General features: G+C 45.9%; 1 protein-coding gene across 1 annotated transcript in view; it reads left to right on the top strand.

Moving 5' to 3' along the window:
* Window positions 1-6,562: 6,562 nt before the first annotated feature.
* snx19a (sorting nexin 19a) overlaps window positions 6,563-17,689 on the top strand; it is a gene marked incomplete at both ends in the record, with an annotated part of 217,180 nt that continues 206,053 nt past the window's right edge. The window contains 5 exons of the mRNA XM_084320595.1: window positions 6,563-8,269; window positions 11,263-11,383; window positions 11,851-11,951; window positions 12,888-13,004; window positions 13,610-13,728. Coding sequence (XP_084176721.1) covers window positions 6,563-8,269; window positions 11,263-11,383; window positions 11,851-11,951; window positions 12,888-13,004; window positions 13,610-13,728 — 2,165 coding nt within the window. The remainder of the gene's footprint in view (window positions 8,270-11,262; window positions 11,384-11,850; window positions 11,952-12,887; window positions 13,005-13,609; window positions 13,729-17,689) is intronic.

Below are 17,689 nucleotides of genomic sequence, written 5' to 3'. Positions count from 1 at the left end.
TTGTCCCCTGCTCGAGGAGGGCTATAGCGTAAATGTCTTCCTTGGAACGAATGTCTTTCTTTTCGTTCTTAAAGGGCATTGTCTCTAGTGTCCATAGCCTCTCGACATGCTGTAGGAGGGTGGTGTCTTCTTCTGTCACTTTGGAGTGGAGGCAGTTAGTGGCTGCTGTTCGGTTAAGAGACTTAGCGAGGGGGCCTTGTAATGTCCATCCTAGGCGGGTCTCGACTGCTGCAGGACAGCCTCTGGGCCCTGTGTGGACCCGGTCAATCGGGACGATGAGGTCTGCATGGTCGGAGCCGATCAGCAGGGTCGGGGTTGCACCGTCTATGAGCGGTATAGGTAGTTGACGCAGGTGCACATATTTATCCATCAGCTTGGCGATGGGGTAGGTGTACTGCGACAGGCCTATTTCTTGGCTGGTGAAAGCGTTAGTAATCCTATACCGTCTCTCTGGCTGCCCGCTTGCTGCGATAGTGAAGGAGACATTCTCGCCCTTTATCGTCTTTAGATCTCTTCTTATTGTCCGAATCGTCATCTGGTTTTCGCTCCCCCGCAGCCCCAGCTGGGCCGCAGCGGACGCGAGGAGAAGGGTCTTCTCTGACCCGTCGTCAAGGACGGCGTAAGTGTCCATGACCTTGTCTTGGTAACTCAGTGTTACGCGGACCAGCTTTAAGAGCACCCGGGCGCCCCCGCTGCTGGCGGGGTCAATGTACATAACACTTGCCTTTGTGCTGCTTGAGGGTGCAGGCTTTCTTCTGTTACTGTCGTGTAGGACATCTAGGTGGGCTCCGTCACACCGATTACACCTCTTCTTTAAGCGGCAATCGGCTGCCATGTGACTGCGCGCACATCGGTAACAGCGTCGGTTGGACTTTATCCATTGACTCACCTCGTCAGCGGTCATCTTCTTGAACGTGTCACATTGTGACAACCAGTGTTCCTTTTCGCAGTACGGGCACACCATCTTCCACTTCTCTTTCATCGAGGGGGTACTGTGGTTCTTGCTGCTCGGTACTGATTCTGATTGGTGCATGACGGTCACCAATCTTCGGCCATCGTTTGCTCTCCTAGGTCCCTCTCTGGAGCTTGGGGTGCTCCGCATGAACGTATCCAACCGTAGGCTGTTGACTTCTCTCGCCAGGAAGTCGGCTCGGTCTAGGAGGGATGGCTCGGGACCGTTAGGATCACGGTGGTCTCTTTGCCGCCTGAAGCGCTCTTGTCGGGCGGGCGGAAGCTTCTCCAAAATCCTCTCGACATTAGAGTTTGCGTACAGTTCGTGCATACCCTTTTCTCTTTGCGCCCCCAGCATCCCTACCAGGGATTGTACCTTGATAGACAGGTCATCTAGTGAGCGATTGTCTGTGGCTGGGGGTAGGCGGTCAATATGCCTTATCTCTTGTATTACGTAGTCCCATATGCGTCCATATCTTTGGTCGAGTGCTGCTAGAGCCGCTGTGTATGGGGTAGTAGAGGTGGCATAGGCCAGCGCTATATTGTGCGCTCGGGGCACCTTGAGGTGCTTCAGTAGGATAGCATACTTGTACGGTTCATCAGCTACATCGGACATCATTGTCTCTAAGCACATTCGTAGCTCCGTGTACTGTGCTCTGTTCTCGTGGGTGAAGTCCGGAAACGTCGGTGTGCCAATGTATGATGCCATGGATGGCTGGCACATCGGTGAGCGTTGGAAGAGAGGCCTCCTAGGCGAGTCTCCTCTTACGCCTCTTGGTGGGCTGGTACCTGCTGGGTACCATGGCCCGCGTATCCAGGTGCTGTTCCTCGGGGCTGGTCGTGCGTCAAGCTCACCCGTGAATTGAGTCGGGGGTCTGTAGCGCAGAGCCGCGGGGGTAGAGCCTGGGCTGTACTGGACCTCCTGGTCCTGTGGAGTACTGTGCTGCTGTCGGGCTTGACTCTCCTCCTCTCCCTCTTCTTCTTCCTCTGGCAGGTCCTCTAGATCCTGTAGTCGTCTATTTAGCCTCTCCGCGGTGTAGACCGTTTCTTCCTTGTAGCTGGGTCTCACTTGGACCGGTCGGGGAAGGGGTTCGGAGGGGGGTATAGGCTCTCTCTGGTGGTCGGGCTCAGGGTCGCTTGATCGGGTAGGGGAGGGTGCCCTTGACCCTTGTCTTGACGAGGCCCTGGAACCCCGTGCGGAGGGAGGGGGTGTTGCCCTGGTGATCAGCTGCTCCATTATCTGCGCTTGTAATCGGTCGCGCTCGGCTTCGCGCTTGGTGAGAGCGAGGTCGCGCTCTGCTTCTCTTTGGGCACCGGCAGCGGCGCGCTGGGCTTCGGCCCGACCCTTACCATATTCTCTTCCGTCTGAAGGCGTCTAATCTCTAGACGTATACGATCTTCGTCGCTCCGTTGCTGCGCCTGAAGGCGTTCTCTTTCCATGGAAGAATGTTCGCGCTCACTAAGCGTCTGTGCTTGGAGTCGATCGCGCTCTGTTGAGGCTGCTAGGCTGGCGAGGAATGCCTGTGCCAGCATCTTGTCCGCCTCGCTGGGGGAAGACGCTGGTTGAGGTGATCCGCTCCTGGCAGTACTCGTTGGAGATCTGTTCTCCTGTGGCGAGTCCTGGAGATCCATCTCCGGGGTGCTCTCCTCTTCTTGTAGCGGGTAGAGTTCCATCCCTGGAGAGCTGTCTTTATCCTGGAGCTCTCCGGGGACTACTTCTTCGGTCTTAGCGGGGGGTAAAGTCATGTCGGGTCCCTCCTGGTCCCTACCGTGAGCTTGGTCAGTTACGTTAGAACCCACTAGGGCCTCTATTGGCGGGGTAGCCTGGTCGATAGGGTCGGACATAATTTTACTATCTACTTTTTCCGCGTTTACCGTCTGTAGAAAGCTAGGTAGTATATTGGCAACGTAATCCTCTAAGTACTGAGGTGTCTGCCGTCTACGCTGCGGGCGATCTACTTTAGGAGAACCGTTTTGTGGAGTGTTCATCATAGGCCATGTCAATATTAATACCACTATATTAATATTACACTAGTTACCCTCCGGCTCGAAGGACCAATTGTAACTGAGGGGTACAATTCCCTGACTGTATTGATAAGTATGGTATCATTAAACCACTACCGCTTTATGTACTTTAATTACTGGCCATACAGTACATGATATATAAATATGATGAACACTTCCCACAATGAATCGGTTCCACACCAAGGTGTAATCAAGTATTTATTGCAGCAAAAGGTACATAATATACTTCTCTATTATACTTTGGATGCGCTTATAAGGCAAAGGAATGTGCGTAGGCAAATCAATAATGAATGTCCATTCTCTGGTTACGCAGGAGGTAATTATACAACCTGAATCTTAGGGAATTATATCTATGGTACACTAGTAATATATAGCGGGAGATACTGGAAGGGTCCCCCCGGTTGTAAGCCAGCAGGGGTAGAGGATCTGTCGGTAGTAGAGAGTCTGGTCAACGATGACTAAGGAGACTCCAAGTACAGGAGACGGTGCAATAGTCTCTTGATCCACAGACGAATACAGCTGTTCTCCGTAGACTGTAGCTCCACAGTGAAGAAAGCTAGCCGGCCTCAGGCTCTCTGAGGCGCAGACTCGACTTGGCTCCTCACAGGGTAAATCCCACACGTGTAGGCGTCAGCGATTCTCCGCTCCATAAATCACAGGACCAAAACAAATATAATCCAGCCGCAAAGGGCTATGTAGTCGTCGGGTAGATTAATCCAATGTCCACACGGTTCTCGTCTAGGTCTCCTCGGGTGAAAGCGCCATGAAAGCAGCCCAGCCTGGATAAGCACTCTAGCTGGTACGAGGAAGCGTTGGTGATGCTGGTCACTGTAGAACTTTAGCCGCACGATACACTATACACAAATAGACTATTACTGACTTAATAGAAATATGTCGCACTCGACGGTATAGCGCCAAACTCTGACAATTCAGTTATTAATTCGCACGCGGTCTCAATGCTCTATTTGGGGCCAAACAGGCCATACTTCACCGCACGTTGTATCGTGGGTGAGGCTTCAACTTATTGGGTAACTCTACTTCTGTATTCACCTGCGCCATATTTATATGCACGGCGAACAATCTAGTGCCAACCTCATTTCTGTCTTGTATCCCTGGGCAAGGCCGGGCATGCACAGACATGTCTTGACGGTGGCTTTGAACCTGACTCTGGAGGCACGGCCCTGGCGCCTGTGGACCGCTGTCCAATAGGAGAATGAAATATTATGGTCTGTACTAGGCTAAAGGGACATTCCGTGTATATGTACAAGGAATATACAAGGGATATCAAACGATATACAAATACTATGCAATATATATCAATCAATAAATATATATATTCGGTTTAATCTGATCCTTTGTAACAGTAGTAGTATATAGTTATAGTAGCATAGTACATACAGTAGTACTAGATAGTAGTATACTATAGACATAGCCTAGTACATAGTATATGCATAGTAGTATATAGGTATAGATAGTATAGTAGTATAGACATTTAGCATAGTAGGTAGTATAGAACTATAGTAACATAGTACATACAGTAGTAGATTAGGGTAATGGTGACTCGACCCGGGCTCTTTGGTGACTCGGACTTGGACTCGGACTCGAGATTTGGTGACTCGACTACAACTCTGCAAGAAGCGTCGGCTTTCTTTTTATGTGCCTTTCACAACCTCAGCAGTTAAAACAGTCAACAAAAGGGGAGCTCCAGTAGCTCACTGCGTACCTCGAACGCTATTTCGGCGTCGGGGACAACCGTGCGCGTCACGGATCTGGGGTACACGAGTTCGACTCCCGGACAAGCCGTACTTTCTCAGAGTGTCTTTCCCCCCATCTATACCCCCATTCAACCTGTTTCTGTCGGTCATGCTTGACCAGAAAAAAAGCGATAAACGCGAAAAAGAACCAGCTGACTGGTCAAAGTAAAAAAAAAAAAGTCAACAAAAACATGCACCCATTTAATTATACCATTTACCAGCTAACAGGCCTGTCGGCTTAGTATAATCTCATTTATAAGACATGAGCAGCCTTTTATAGTTCCTTTTATAGACATAATAGTTTGTAGTTCCAGTAGTTAACTACACCTCAAAATAGGAAGAAAGTATCTAAGAACTAGGATCACTATGCACATTTGAATTTAGGTGAACTACCAGCAAGCTACTGCAAAATGTCAAGTGAAGTTAAACTACTAGTTTAATTACATGTATGTACAGTAGTGAAACTCAGGGCTTTCCCCAGGATTTTCAAACAAGATGGTGCCCAACTAGGGGGTGGTCTAGGAGGCAAAATTATTTGTAATAAAGAAAGACGTTTGCTGTAATTTCCTGCAACTTAAAAACATAATTTCAATAAAATAGCAAACACAAGTTATTTATTTAAGTACAGTGTATAAGGTTCGACAATAGTTTAACGTTGAACATGAAAAAACACACACACATGCACACAGAGGACCAGCCAATCACATATTAGACAATGATGCGTCTGTTTCCAAGCTGACCCCAAGCTTTCACTGAAAGAAAAATGTAAACTTAAAAAAAAAGAAATATATATATTATTATAATTTTTTTTTAAACACATGGTGGCGCTGGTGTGTTGTCATAGTGTTCAGGGAAAGCCCTGCAGCAACTCTCCAACACTGATTCCTGCACTGATTCAGAGTCCATGCTGTTCCCTAGCAGCACACACACAGTTCCACTGAAACCATCTGAAGACGTTTCCACACATCATGTTTGATGCGTTGCTAGGAAACCGCTTGGACTACAGTTGATTTCCCGTTGCAGTGTTCGCCAACATCATACAACCGACAGGAAGTCAAATGTAGTCCGTTCTAGAACGCTGGTTTCATGGTTGTTTTTGTTGACAATTTGGAAACAGTTTTATTATATTCGATTAGATTCAAATGTGATGACAGCACAAGTACAATACAACGGAAAGAGGTTTGGCATCCAACCGGAGTGCAAATGTAACAGTAAAGTGCAACACCAATATACAAAGTACCGGGCCCAGGAGTTCAAAACATTTAATCCCTATTGATTGATTGAACATTTTAATTAACAGATTGAAGAATGGGTACAGTACAGTACGGCTCAATACACACAATTGTTAAGGGGATGCAGACCAGAGAGAGACTTTCGTCTTGTTTACATCAGGGTCCCCCATTTTCAATTCATCATGAGTTGAAAGGAATTAATACAAATCTGATCCAATCGGATAGGGATTACAAGTTTTGAACTCCTGGGCCCAGGTGATTAAACTGGGTACAAAATATACAAATTAGTAGGAGTGTAGTGCTAATCAGATGTGAACATTTACATTTAGTCATTTAGCTGAACGCTTTTATCCAAAGCGACTTACAAGTTCTGTACGACAAGTCATCAGGAAGGGCACAACTCGATCAGCTGAGTAACAATGTTCATCAAAGTGTTGAGTGCTACCTTGAGTGCTAATATCTAGAATTTAAATGCTAGATTCTAGAGAGATCAGAGATGTATAATTTTAAATGCGAATGTGGATTCACAAAAAAAAATAACTTTGCACAAATTGTTCCCGGCTGTGCTTTTTCAGGACCCGACGCCACGCTGAAACCGGAATGCCGTCCTCCTCCAAGAGCCCCGCTAGTAGCCACTGGCGCCTCTCCGAGCGCCTAGGGCAGCGCAAGCTGTTGGGGTTCGGCGCTCTGGTGGCCTGGCTCGTCCTCTTCCACCTCCTGGTGAACGTCTGGCTCCTCTGCATCTTCACCAGCTTCCTGGTGGTCCTCGGCGGCTGGCTGGGCTCCCGCGCCGCCCTCGACGCCAACAGCCTCCTGCACCTCGAGCACTTCCTCCCGCTCGGCGGCGACCGGCAGCCGCCGCGTCCCCACTCCCCCGGCGAGAGCGAGTGGCGGTTGGATCACGAGATCCACAACGCGGTCCACAAGGCGACGCGCGACTTTGTGTCCTCGTGGTACCGCACTCTGCTGGAGGAGGGGGAGGGGGAGTGGGAGGAGGCGGAGGTGCGGGAGGAGGGGGAGTTCGAGCAGGTGGTGCGGGACTCCATGCTGGAGTCGGTGATGGACCTGAAGGAGCGCGCGCGCCGCGTGGACCGGAAGGCTCTGGTCCAGAGAGCTCTGGAGCTGTACGGCTGCCACCTACAGAGCTACCTGACGGCCAGAGAGGTGCAGGCGGAGGCCGGGCTGTCGCTGAGCGACGACGACGGCAGCCTCTGGGAGCTCTACAGCCAGGCGGGTGCCCCTCACCCGGCCTTAAGCAGCGCGGCCACCGAGCTGAGCTACTCCAGGGCCCTGGTGAACGTCATCCTGAACGCGCTCGTGCCGTACCCTAACATGGAGAGCAGGACCGGGGTCCACATGGTGGCGGAGCTCATCACGTGCAACGTGCTGTTGCCTCTCGTCAGCCGGGTGTCGGACCCCGACTGGCTCAACCAGACCACCGTGGACGTATTCACCAAGGCGCGGGAGCCGCCCGAGACCGGCGACGTGGACGACCTCTCCGGAGCCACTCTGTACAGAGGTCAGGTCCCGCGAGACTCCTGGTCCAGCTGCCGCTCTGCCTCCTCGGATGGACCGGGCTTCACCGGCGAGAGCCTCTCTCACCTGGCCGAGCTCTACAGCCACAGTCGGGCTTTGACCAAAGAGCCCTCGCAGGACAGCATGGTGAGCCTGACCGCTGTAGGACCGAGTTGCCACGTAGGTCTGCCGTCGCCCAGAGCCAACTGCTTCTATGAGACTCCGGAGTCCGACGCCGAGCGCCTCTCTCCCGAGTCCAAGCAGCTGTCGGCCGAGTTCCTCATCACCCACACGGACTCGGAGGACGACCAGGCGGACGGCTTCTGCAACTGTGCTCCCCCGACCTTCTGCGCCGCCGGGATGAATTTCATGGACGAGCCTTCCGGCTGTTTCGGTCCCCTGCTGGCCCGCGGTCACAAGGTGGGCGTGTGCGAGGAGTCCCAGTGGCCGGCGAGCATGGCCCAAGAGTTGCCCCCGGCTTGCCCTCCCAGAGGGCTGTGTCTGCCCCCCTACGGCCGCCTGGAGTTGCCCCCGGCTTGCCCTCCCAGAGGGCTGTGTCTCCCCCCCTACATCCTGGAGTTGCCCCCGGCTTGCACTCCCAGAGGGCTGTGTCTCCTCCCCCCCTACATCCTGGAGTCGCCCAACAATTTCGTTGCGCCCGTCGGCATCCGCAACGTGCACATCGCTGGCACGGTCACCGCCAAGGACCACCGCGGCACGAGCACACATCCCTACACTCTCTACATTATAAAGGTGACGACCTCCGACCTCGAGGCTAAAGAGCCCCTCTTTGTAGAGCCCAAGATCACAACCACACAATCACACAAGATCACAACCACACAATCACACAAGATCACAGCCACACAATATCACAACCACACAATCACACAAGATCACAGCCACACAATATCACAACCACACAATCACACAAGATCACAGCCACACAATATCACAATCACACAAGATCACAGCCACACAATATCACAACCACACAATCACACAAGATCACAGCCACACAATATCACAACCACACAATCACACAAGATCACAGCCACACAAGATCACAGCCACACAGCCACACAAGATCACAACCACACAAGATCACAACCACACAAGAGCACAACCACACAAGAGCACAACCACACAAGAGCACAACCACACAAGAGCACAACCACACAAGATCACAACCACACAAGAGCACAACTACACAAGATCACAACCACACAAGATCACAACCACACAAGATCACAACCTGTTAAGCTGTAGCCCTATTTTCAGAGATTTTGCCTAAAGGTACATGCCTAAGTAAATGGAAGATTGCTCCACTTCTACAAGGTAAATTGGCATGTTCTTAGTATCTAGGAACATCTAGGGACCTGGGGGTATGTATTCCCAGTGTCAGAAATATTGTGTCTGTTACTAGGCTTGAGTAAATTGTAATACAAATATAAAATATAAATTATGATTTTATTTTGCATCATGCCGGTGAATAACACCATGAAAACATTGAGGAGCTATTGATTTCGCTCACTGAGCTCATTCAGCACCTTCTTGAGATCAAGTGTACAAAATATGAATATAGGGAAGATGATTAAACAGAAGGATTTGTAGATGGAGTAATAAATTATAATTAATTTTAATTATAAATTCATATTTGACCTTGAACTTGACCTTGACCTTATTATGGCCAAATCATATATCTATGGGTAGGGAAAAGGCTCCTCTTTCCAATGGCAGTGTTAAATCTGGATTTAGTCATTTCTTCACGGTTTTACGATAAAGAGATATAATTAGCATTTTTCCGATAAATTCATATTTTGGGTAAATCTTATAAAACATTGGTAAAAATGAAAATATACACTTTTGACTGCTGTTTTTATAGGGTTACAGTCTTTACTCTTGGATTAAGAAAAACACATTAACTTAAAACTTTGATTGCCTAAGGCTAAATTCATTATATACCATAGGTTGCCGGCTCTATTTGTCTATGGAGAAGTACCCCTTCTTTGCATGGCTATAACTTTTTAAATTCTATTGCTACATTGCCATTATTAGGGCCCATTCAAAGTCCTATATGTATTGTTCATTGTGTAGCAACGTTAAACTTTTTCATTCACATATTCATAGTAAAGTATGGTCTAATGTATAAGTATGTTTTCATCTCTTTCTGCAGCTTTCTCCAGAACGTGATCTATAGCCCCAAATGCATTATATTGATGATGAAATACAGTTTGATGGCAATCGGGGCGATATAATTTTTTTTAATTGGACGTACTTCTAGAATGATCTACGTATGATCTGATGATGACCGGATGGGCGGGGGATCGTTTATAATTCCGTGGGCAGCGTTATATCATTCATCTAGTGTGGGTCATATGTTCATCATAACAGTTTATATGGAACACGATCAAAGATAACGCTAAATCTTACCGGATCTTCCTCGCGCCGTTGGACGATCAGCGTGGTGTAGACCGTTTTCGATTATGGGATGTTTATCCTGATGAACCATTTCCAGCTTGTATAATACTATATACGTCAATCATGTTGTTTATCGAGTTATTGGCAATGGATCGCTATTATATTGTGACGAGCCAGAGTGCCGGCAGCCAAACCGAGTGCCCGGAAGTAATATGGCCGACCAGCACAACCTCCACAGCACTTCCTGTTTGGCGATTGCGCCGATCGGCCACCAGATGGCGATCCTGAACCGCCAGAGAGCTCAGTGGGTCCTCCTGGTGGATCTCAGGCCAGCGGAGGGGAAATATGAATCCGATCACAGATTTTTGAAATATTGATATTAAAGACGCTGTAAAGCGTCCTTCGGCAACTTGAGCATGGCCGGGAATGACACTGTAAAGCGTTTCCCGGCAGTTAAAGTGTTAACATTCAAGGGCCCACATGTGGGCCATCTTGAGGATGATTCACGATGTGCCACTTTGCCGACCTCTAGCGGCTCGGGTGTGCATTTCTTTTAATACAATATATGGATAGAATTAAAGCCATATTTGTTGCCTGTCGATTGCCCTTTCAGGTGACAAAATCTGTTCAGCAGTTCTCGAGTTACATGCCGATATGTGAGGCATGTGCCAAAGTACACATTAGCACCCCCGACTCCCGGGGCTCTAGCTCTGCCAATTTGGCGATCTCAAACATTTTTGTAGCCAATGAGTGTGGCTTTCCAATGATACCCCACATGGGGATCTAATACGGTCTCTATTGGTCGATTTATGATAAAGAAAAGCAGGGTCCCCTTATAAGTTCTACCTGTAGTTCTAACTAGTTTTAACTGTAGTTTTAACTGTAGTTCTAACTGTAGTTCTAACTAGTTTTAACTGTAATTTTAACTAGTTCTAACTATAGCTCTAACTAGTTTTAACTGTAGTTCTAGCTGTAGTTTTGACTAGTTCCAACTGCAGTTCTAACTGTAGTTTTAACTGTAGTTCTAACTAGTTTAGCTGTAGTTTTAACTGTAGATTTAGCTGTAGTTTTAACAGTTTTTTCTAAAAGTCTTAACATCCATTGGTCTGCATAGCTGAACCTCTCTCCCCCTACACGTGATACAAGATACAAGAGTTTTATTTGTCACGCCATACAGGTATACAGTGAAATGCGGCGGGTCTCGCCCGCAACGATGTGCATAATACAAGTAATAATAATAAGAGTCCAACCAATAGAGCGACATAAACAATAAACAAGTAACGTGCACATGTGTTTGACAATTTGAATGACTATTGTTTTTTGCTGATACTGATTTGCTCTCCACTCCAACATGTTTTGCTTCACAGTACGAGACAGTGGTTGACCTGCAGCCTGTGGCACATCACACTGTCAACCGACGATACAGCGAGTTCCTCAGCCTGCAGACTCGCCTGGAGGAGAACCCAGAGCTCAAGAAGATCATAAAGAGTAAGAGGAGCTTTACTACTTCAATACACTATTCAATATGCATAGACTGATAGAGTCCAGAGAGAGTCCCACTAGAACCTTTTCTCCTGTGTCTCCTCTACTCTGTCTCCCTCTCAGCCTTCCTACTGTCTCAATAAAGAACCCTCTTTCCTGTCTCCTCTACTCTGTCTCCCTCTCAGCCTTCCTACTGTCTCAATAAAGAACCTTCTCTCCTGTCTCTCCTCTACTCTGTCTCCCTCTCAGCCATCCTACTGTCTCAATAAAGAACCTTCTCCCCTGTGTCTCCTCTACTCTGTCTCCCTCTCAGCCTTCCTACTGTCTCAATAAAGAACCTTCTCTTTTGTGTGCCCCCCCCCCCACAATAAAGGAGTTGTCTGCCCGCTATTGTATTTAAAAATACATTACATAGATTGTCAGTCAGCGTTTCACTTATTATTTATGAACTACCTGCTTGTTATAAATTCCAGACATCAAAGGCCCAAAGAGGCTGTTCCCTGACCTCTCGTTCGGCAACACCGACCTGGAGAAGGCGGACGCTCGGAGAGGCCAGCTGGACACGTTCCTTAAAGTATGTGGTGAAATTGAAACCGTAAATTCATTCCACCAGATGATGTGTGCAGCACTTTAGTTATATCTCCAGTCCAGTCTTAGCTGTTCTCCGCTGGCTTCCTGTAACATTTTGAATTGACTTCAAGGTCCTTCTCCTTACATACAAAGCTCTAAATGTACAGGGACCTAGCTACATCGCCAACACTCTAATAAATTACAGGCCAGCAAGAACACTGTGATCATCAGCTGCTGGACTACTAGAGGCTCCCAGAAACAGTCAAAAGAGGATCAGTGATGCAGCCTTTATCAACTACGCCCCAAAAACTATGGAACAAACTGTCCAAAAACATCAGGGAAGCCAACTCGCTAGACATCTTTAAAAGACAGCTTAAAACCTATTTCTTTGCTCAGGCATTTAAATGAAACATCAGGGACATCCTGACACAAATTGTACTATACCTGCACTTTTCTTACCCTGCCTACTTTTATACACTTCCTATAAAATTCACGTCTGTTCTATGCAAATGTTATTTCACTACCTCCTATGCACTGTAATTTTAAGAGCGCTGCTCTGTTGTAATTCAAAACTGATGCACTGCTCTGTTGTATGTTAGATACCCTGTTGTATGTTGTAACTATTTTATGTCTGTTCTATTTTATTATCTATTTTATTGCTTATTTTTAAACTGAATCAAACCGCACTTTCTTTACTCCGTCTATTCTATTTAAATTATTTGTATTACTGTATGAAACTGTAAACAGATAAGCCTATTTGGATGCTAGATCCTAATGTGAAACACTGTGATTTACATTACCTTGCTACCTCTCTATCTTTTTTATGCTCGCTTATGCCTGTATTTTTTTTTTTACTGTTGTGAAGCACTTTGAACTGCAACTTCTGTATGAAAAGTGCTATACAAATAAAGTTATTATTATTATTATCTCTCATCCCCAGCAACTGAGCAGTGTCCCTGAGACGGCTGGCAGCGAGGAGGTGCGGGAGTTTCTGTCTCTCAACGCGGAGGCGGGTCTGTCCTTTGAGAAGAAGCCTTTTGCTTCGAGGATCGACAAGGTCAGAGAGTTAAAGTGTCAAGTTTCTTTATTATTTGTCACAATAAAATACAGATATTTTACGATGAAATGCTTGTTTCTGTATGAGCCCCTGAGTGTGCTTCATACAGTAAAAAAAAGTAAGTAAGAGTAAGTAAAAAAGTAAGTAATGAGGAATATTCAATATACAATATACAATACAGAGTAAAATTATTAACAGTGAGGTACAATGCAGAAATGAGGCACAAAACTTAGGGTAAGGTGCAAATGAGGTATGAATGTAGTGCAAATCTCTTTAATAATAGATCAATATAATGTAGTGTTAAAGTGTCTAAAGTCAGTAAAACGGAGCCGTCTGTAGTGTGGTAGTGAAAGGGTTAACCTTCTGTAGTGTGGTAGTACAAGGGTTAAATCATAGGGTCCACGTTGTGCACAATTGTACAGCCCTGTCCTATTTTATTATTATATTATATTCGATTGTACTTTTATTTTAATTGAGTTTATATATTCCATTTTATTTTATTCTACCGTAATTATCTGTGAATGTAGCACCGAAGCAAAACAAATTGCCCTTGTATGTGCAAACTTAGTTAGAGGCAAGAAAGACCTCTGATTCTGATTCTGCAGATGGTGGGGAACGCTTTGGACACGCTGAAGACGGCCTTCCCCCGCTCGGAGCCCATGAGTCCCACAGACGACCTGGAGGCGGACAGCGACGGGAGAGCGGCGGACAACAGGGGGCTGAGGTCAGCGCTCGGTTAAAGGACCCCACTTTACTTCTCGCCCTTACCAGAGATGGCCCCTGTCTGTAACTACTGGTGTCATTTTGACTTCTTTAGCTGACGCTTTTATCCAAAGCGACTTACAAGTTCTGTAGGACAAGTCATCAGGAAGGGCACAACTCTATCAGCTGAGTAACAATGTTCATCAAAGTGTTGCGTGTTACAGTGTAGGTTAGTTTATTAGGACATGTGCATGACAGTAAGGTTAGTTGGGGTTAGATTTAAAAAAAAAATCATTATTTCAGATAATGGTTGAAGAAGTGCGTTTTTAGTCGACGGGCGAAAGATTGGACGGGTTTCGGCTGTCCTAACTGGGGTGGGTAGTTCATTCCACCATTGTGGGGCAAGGACTGAGAATAGGCGGCTTCTCTTTGACGACCCTCCCGGAGCTCGGATAGGAGTAGGTCTGAGGCGGCCAGAAGATGCAGAGCGTAGGGGTCTTGAGGGTGTGTAGTTGGAGACCATTGACAAATTTTATTTAGCAACCCCACACTTAATGTATCGCGTAATTTGAAAAATAGGAATATCAAAATAAAAGCACACGTTGTTTCGAAAATTAAATTACAGCACTATGTTATCAATGAAATGAATGAATATTATCAACAAAAGCAATGGAATTGTTTCTATATACCCCACTGTCACCTACCCGTGACCCCACTTTGGGTCACGACCTGTAGTTTGAGAACCGCTGGATTAGATTATATTGTATTGTCATCATACAGCACAAGTACAGTATTACCTGGAAGAAAATAACAAGCAGGGATGGGCACGAGTGATGTTTTCCCAGATCAAGTACTCGCATGAATTACTGGAGTAAATACCGTCTTCTCCAGAGAGAGACAAGAAGATAGATACCAGTTTCCTCTTTGTGCGTTCAGTAGAAAGCTATCTGGCTGCACGTTAGCCTAGCTTAGCACAATGAATGGAAGCGGACAGTGCCGGTTAGCCTTCGAGAGAGGTGTTAGTTGGACAATGCCTAGGCTAACCGCCACTGTCCGCCGGCACTAGACGGTAAGTTAATTCCCCAAAATGTTGGCGTGTTCCTTTAAAGAACGCGGCAGCAGCAATAATGAGCTAATGCGTGAAGTTTCTTAATTCTGCACCGTTGAGTCTGAGCTCCAAACACAAACATGTTATTACCTGCAATGCCCCTGTATTATTGTGTATTTGACAAATAAAGAACTTGAACACTCACTCACTCACTCACTCACTCACTCACTCACTCACTCACTCACTCACTCACTCACTCACTCACACGCTACCGATTCCATTACGTCTCCATCCCCAGACATAACATTGCACAGCAATATACCCGATGCTTAACACTTTAATCGCCGATGACGTGTTTAGACGTCATTCCTCGCCATGCTCATTCTGCCGAAGACGCCGTAACTCGTCTTTGATATCAATAATTCAAAAATCCTCCGGAGACATGAGATGTACTGGTGAGCTCCACTCAACTGTCTAACGGTTCAAGAGCGCCATCTGGTTGGCCAAGAGGGAGGGGCGCGCCAAACAGGAAGTGCTCATCCATAATCCGTCCGGGCACTCGCGATCGGTAGCCGGACTCCATCTCAACACACTGGATAATCAATCGCTCGCCCTAACTCAATAAACAACGTTATTTGGACGTATATAGTATTATACAACCTGGAAATGGTTCATCAGGATCAACATCCCATAATCGAAAACTGTCTACTCCACGCTGATCGTCCAACGGCGCGAGGAACATACGGTAAGATCCAGCGTTATTTTCTAACTTATTCTATACTAACTGATCTGATGATCATATGACCCACACTAGATGAATGGTATAACGTTGCCCACGGAATTATAAACGCCCCCTCGCCCATCCGGTCAATATCAGATGATACGTAGTAACTTCTAGAAGTACCTCCAGTTGAAATTTTTCATCTGGCAACGATCGCTACCAAACCGTATTTGTTCATCAATATAATGCATTTGGAGCTATAAATCAAGTTCTGGAGAAAGCTGCAGAAAACGATAAAAACATACTTATACTTTAGACCATATTTTAGTATGAATATGTGAATGAAAAAGTATATCGTTGCTACACCCTGAACAATGGATATAGGACATTGAATGGGCCATAATAATGGCAATTTAGCAATAGAATTTAAAAAGTTATAGCCCTGCAAAGAAGGGGAACTTCTCCATAGACAAATAGAGATGGCTAGGGATGGTAAATTATGAATTTGAACCATGGCGATCAAAGTGTTAATGCATGTCGTCAGTCAAAACAGTCGGTTACCATTTGTAATAATTACATTACCTCCACTCTGTCTGCTCAGATTCAGATTGAATATTTTTTTCACATAATAACAGCAACAACAGACACAGGACAAAGACAGTGCAGTGAAGGATTAATAATTTGAATAAATATATATATAACGTGTATAAAGTGTAAAGTACCAGGTCAGTCCCAGTGCAGTATTTTTGCCAGTGTCACTTGGGGGCGGGGGGGGGGGGGGGGGGGCCTGAGGTATCGATCAGCCTGGCGGCTGAGGGGAAAAAACTCTGTCTGTGATGAGCTTTCACAGCCTTTTTGGATGCTGCAGGTCTCTCCGCTCATGGAACGGCGTGTCCGTATAAATAATCTATGAGCGCTACGCAAAGTGGGCGACATGTTGTTTGCACAATTTGGAAATGCAGAAACTCGCTGTTTTTATCTTTTTTCTTTTAGATAACGCTAAGCTAGCTGTGCAACAAACCTTTCATGGTAACGCTAGCAAAGAGGCTGGATATAAAACGTTAACTCTCCACGCTCCACAGCTTCCAGTCGTGGTCTTCCTCGCACCATGTGGGATTTCAGAGCGAGATTTCTGTTTCAGTGGCAAAGCAATTTCGTGGTAACCAAATATATATATATATTAGGGATGTCCGATATTATCGGCCTACCGATATTGGCATTAAAATGTGATATTGGAAAATATCTGTATCGGTTTAAAAAAAAATTTAAACATTACATTTAACATTACATTTCTATAACCTTTATTTACCCAGGCAAGCAAGTAAGAACAAATTCTGATTTTATTTATTGTCAAAAGTATGCATAATGTTGTGTTAATTCCACAACAAGAGATATGTTAATTACCTGAAATTATTCCGTTTTGGGGGGGGGCGGGGGGGGGGGGGGACTCTGCATATATCGGTATCGGTTGATATCGGTATCGGAAATTAAGAGTTGGACAATATCGGTATATCTGTATCGGTAAAAAAGCCAATATCGAGCATCCCTAATATATATATATAATATTTTTTAATCGAGCACCCTTAAAACCACACGAGTTGAGTTGAAATGGCGACTACTCAAGTAATCGATTACTCTCACCCTAACCCTAATAACAAGCACACCCAGAATCTGAAAATGATGTTCAATGTTCACTCCAATGTTTGGTTGGGTGAGAGTAATCGAACCAGAGACCTGGTTAATACGACGGTTTATTAACTCGATCAAAGTATCAATACAAAATAGTCAGAGTTAGGCTGGATGAGTCTCCACGAGGTGGCTAGATAGGACAGCAGGGAAGGGGGACTCCTCACTGGATCTTGAACCATCTTTATTAGGGATGTCCGATATTATCGGCCGATATTGGCATTAAAACATGATATCGGAAATGATCGGTATCGGTTTTCAAAAAAAATAATATATGTATAATTTTGTACATGTATTTAACCTTTATTTACCCAGGCAAGCAAGTAAGAACTAATTCTGATTTGATTTATTGTCAAAAGTATGCATAATGTTGTGTTAATTCCACGACAAGAGATATGTAATGTTAATTACCTGAAATTATTCAGTTTTTTGGAGGGGAAACCGTGCATATATCGGTTGATATCGGTATCAGAAATTAAGAGTTGGACAATATCGGTGTATCGGTAAAACCAATATCGAACATCCCTA

This window comes from Notolepis coatsorum, assembly GCF_963971535.1.
Source record: "Notolepis coatsorum genome assembly, chromosome: 8".
NCBI classification, from domain to species: domain Eukaryota; kingdom Metazoa; phylum Chordata; class Actinopteri; order Aulopiformes; family Paralepididae; genus Notolepis; species Notolepis coatsorum.
The sequence above is the reverse complement of the archived record's forward strand: the minus strand, read 5'-3'. Positions and strand labels throughout refer to the sequence as shown.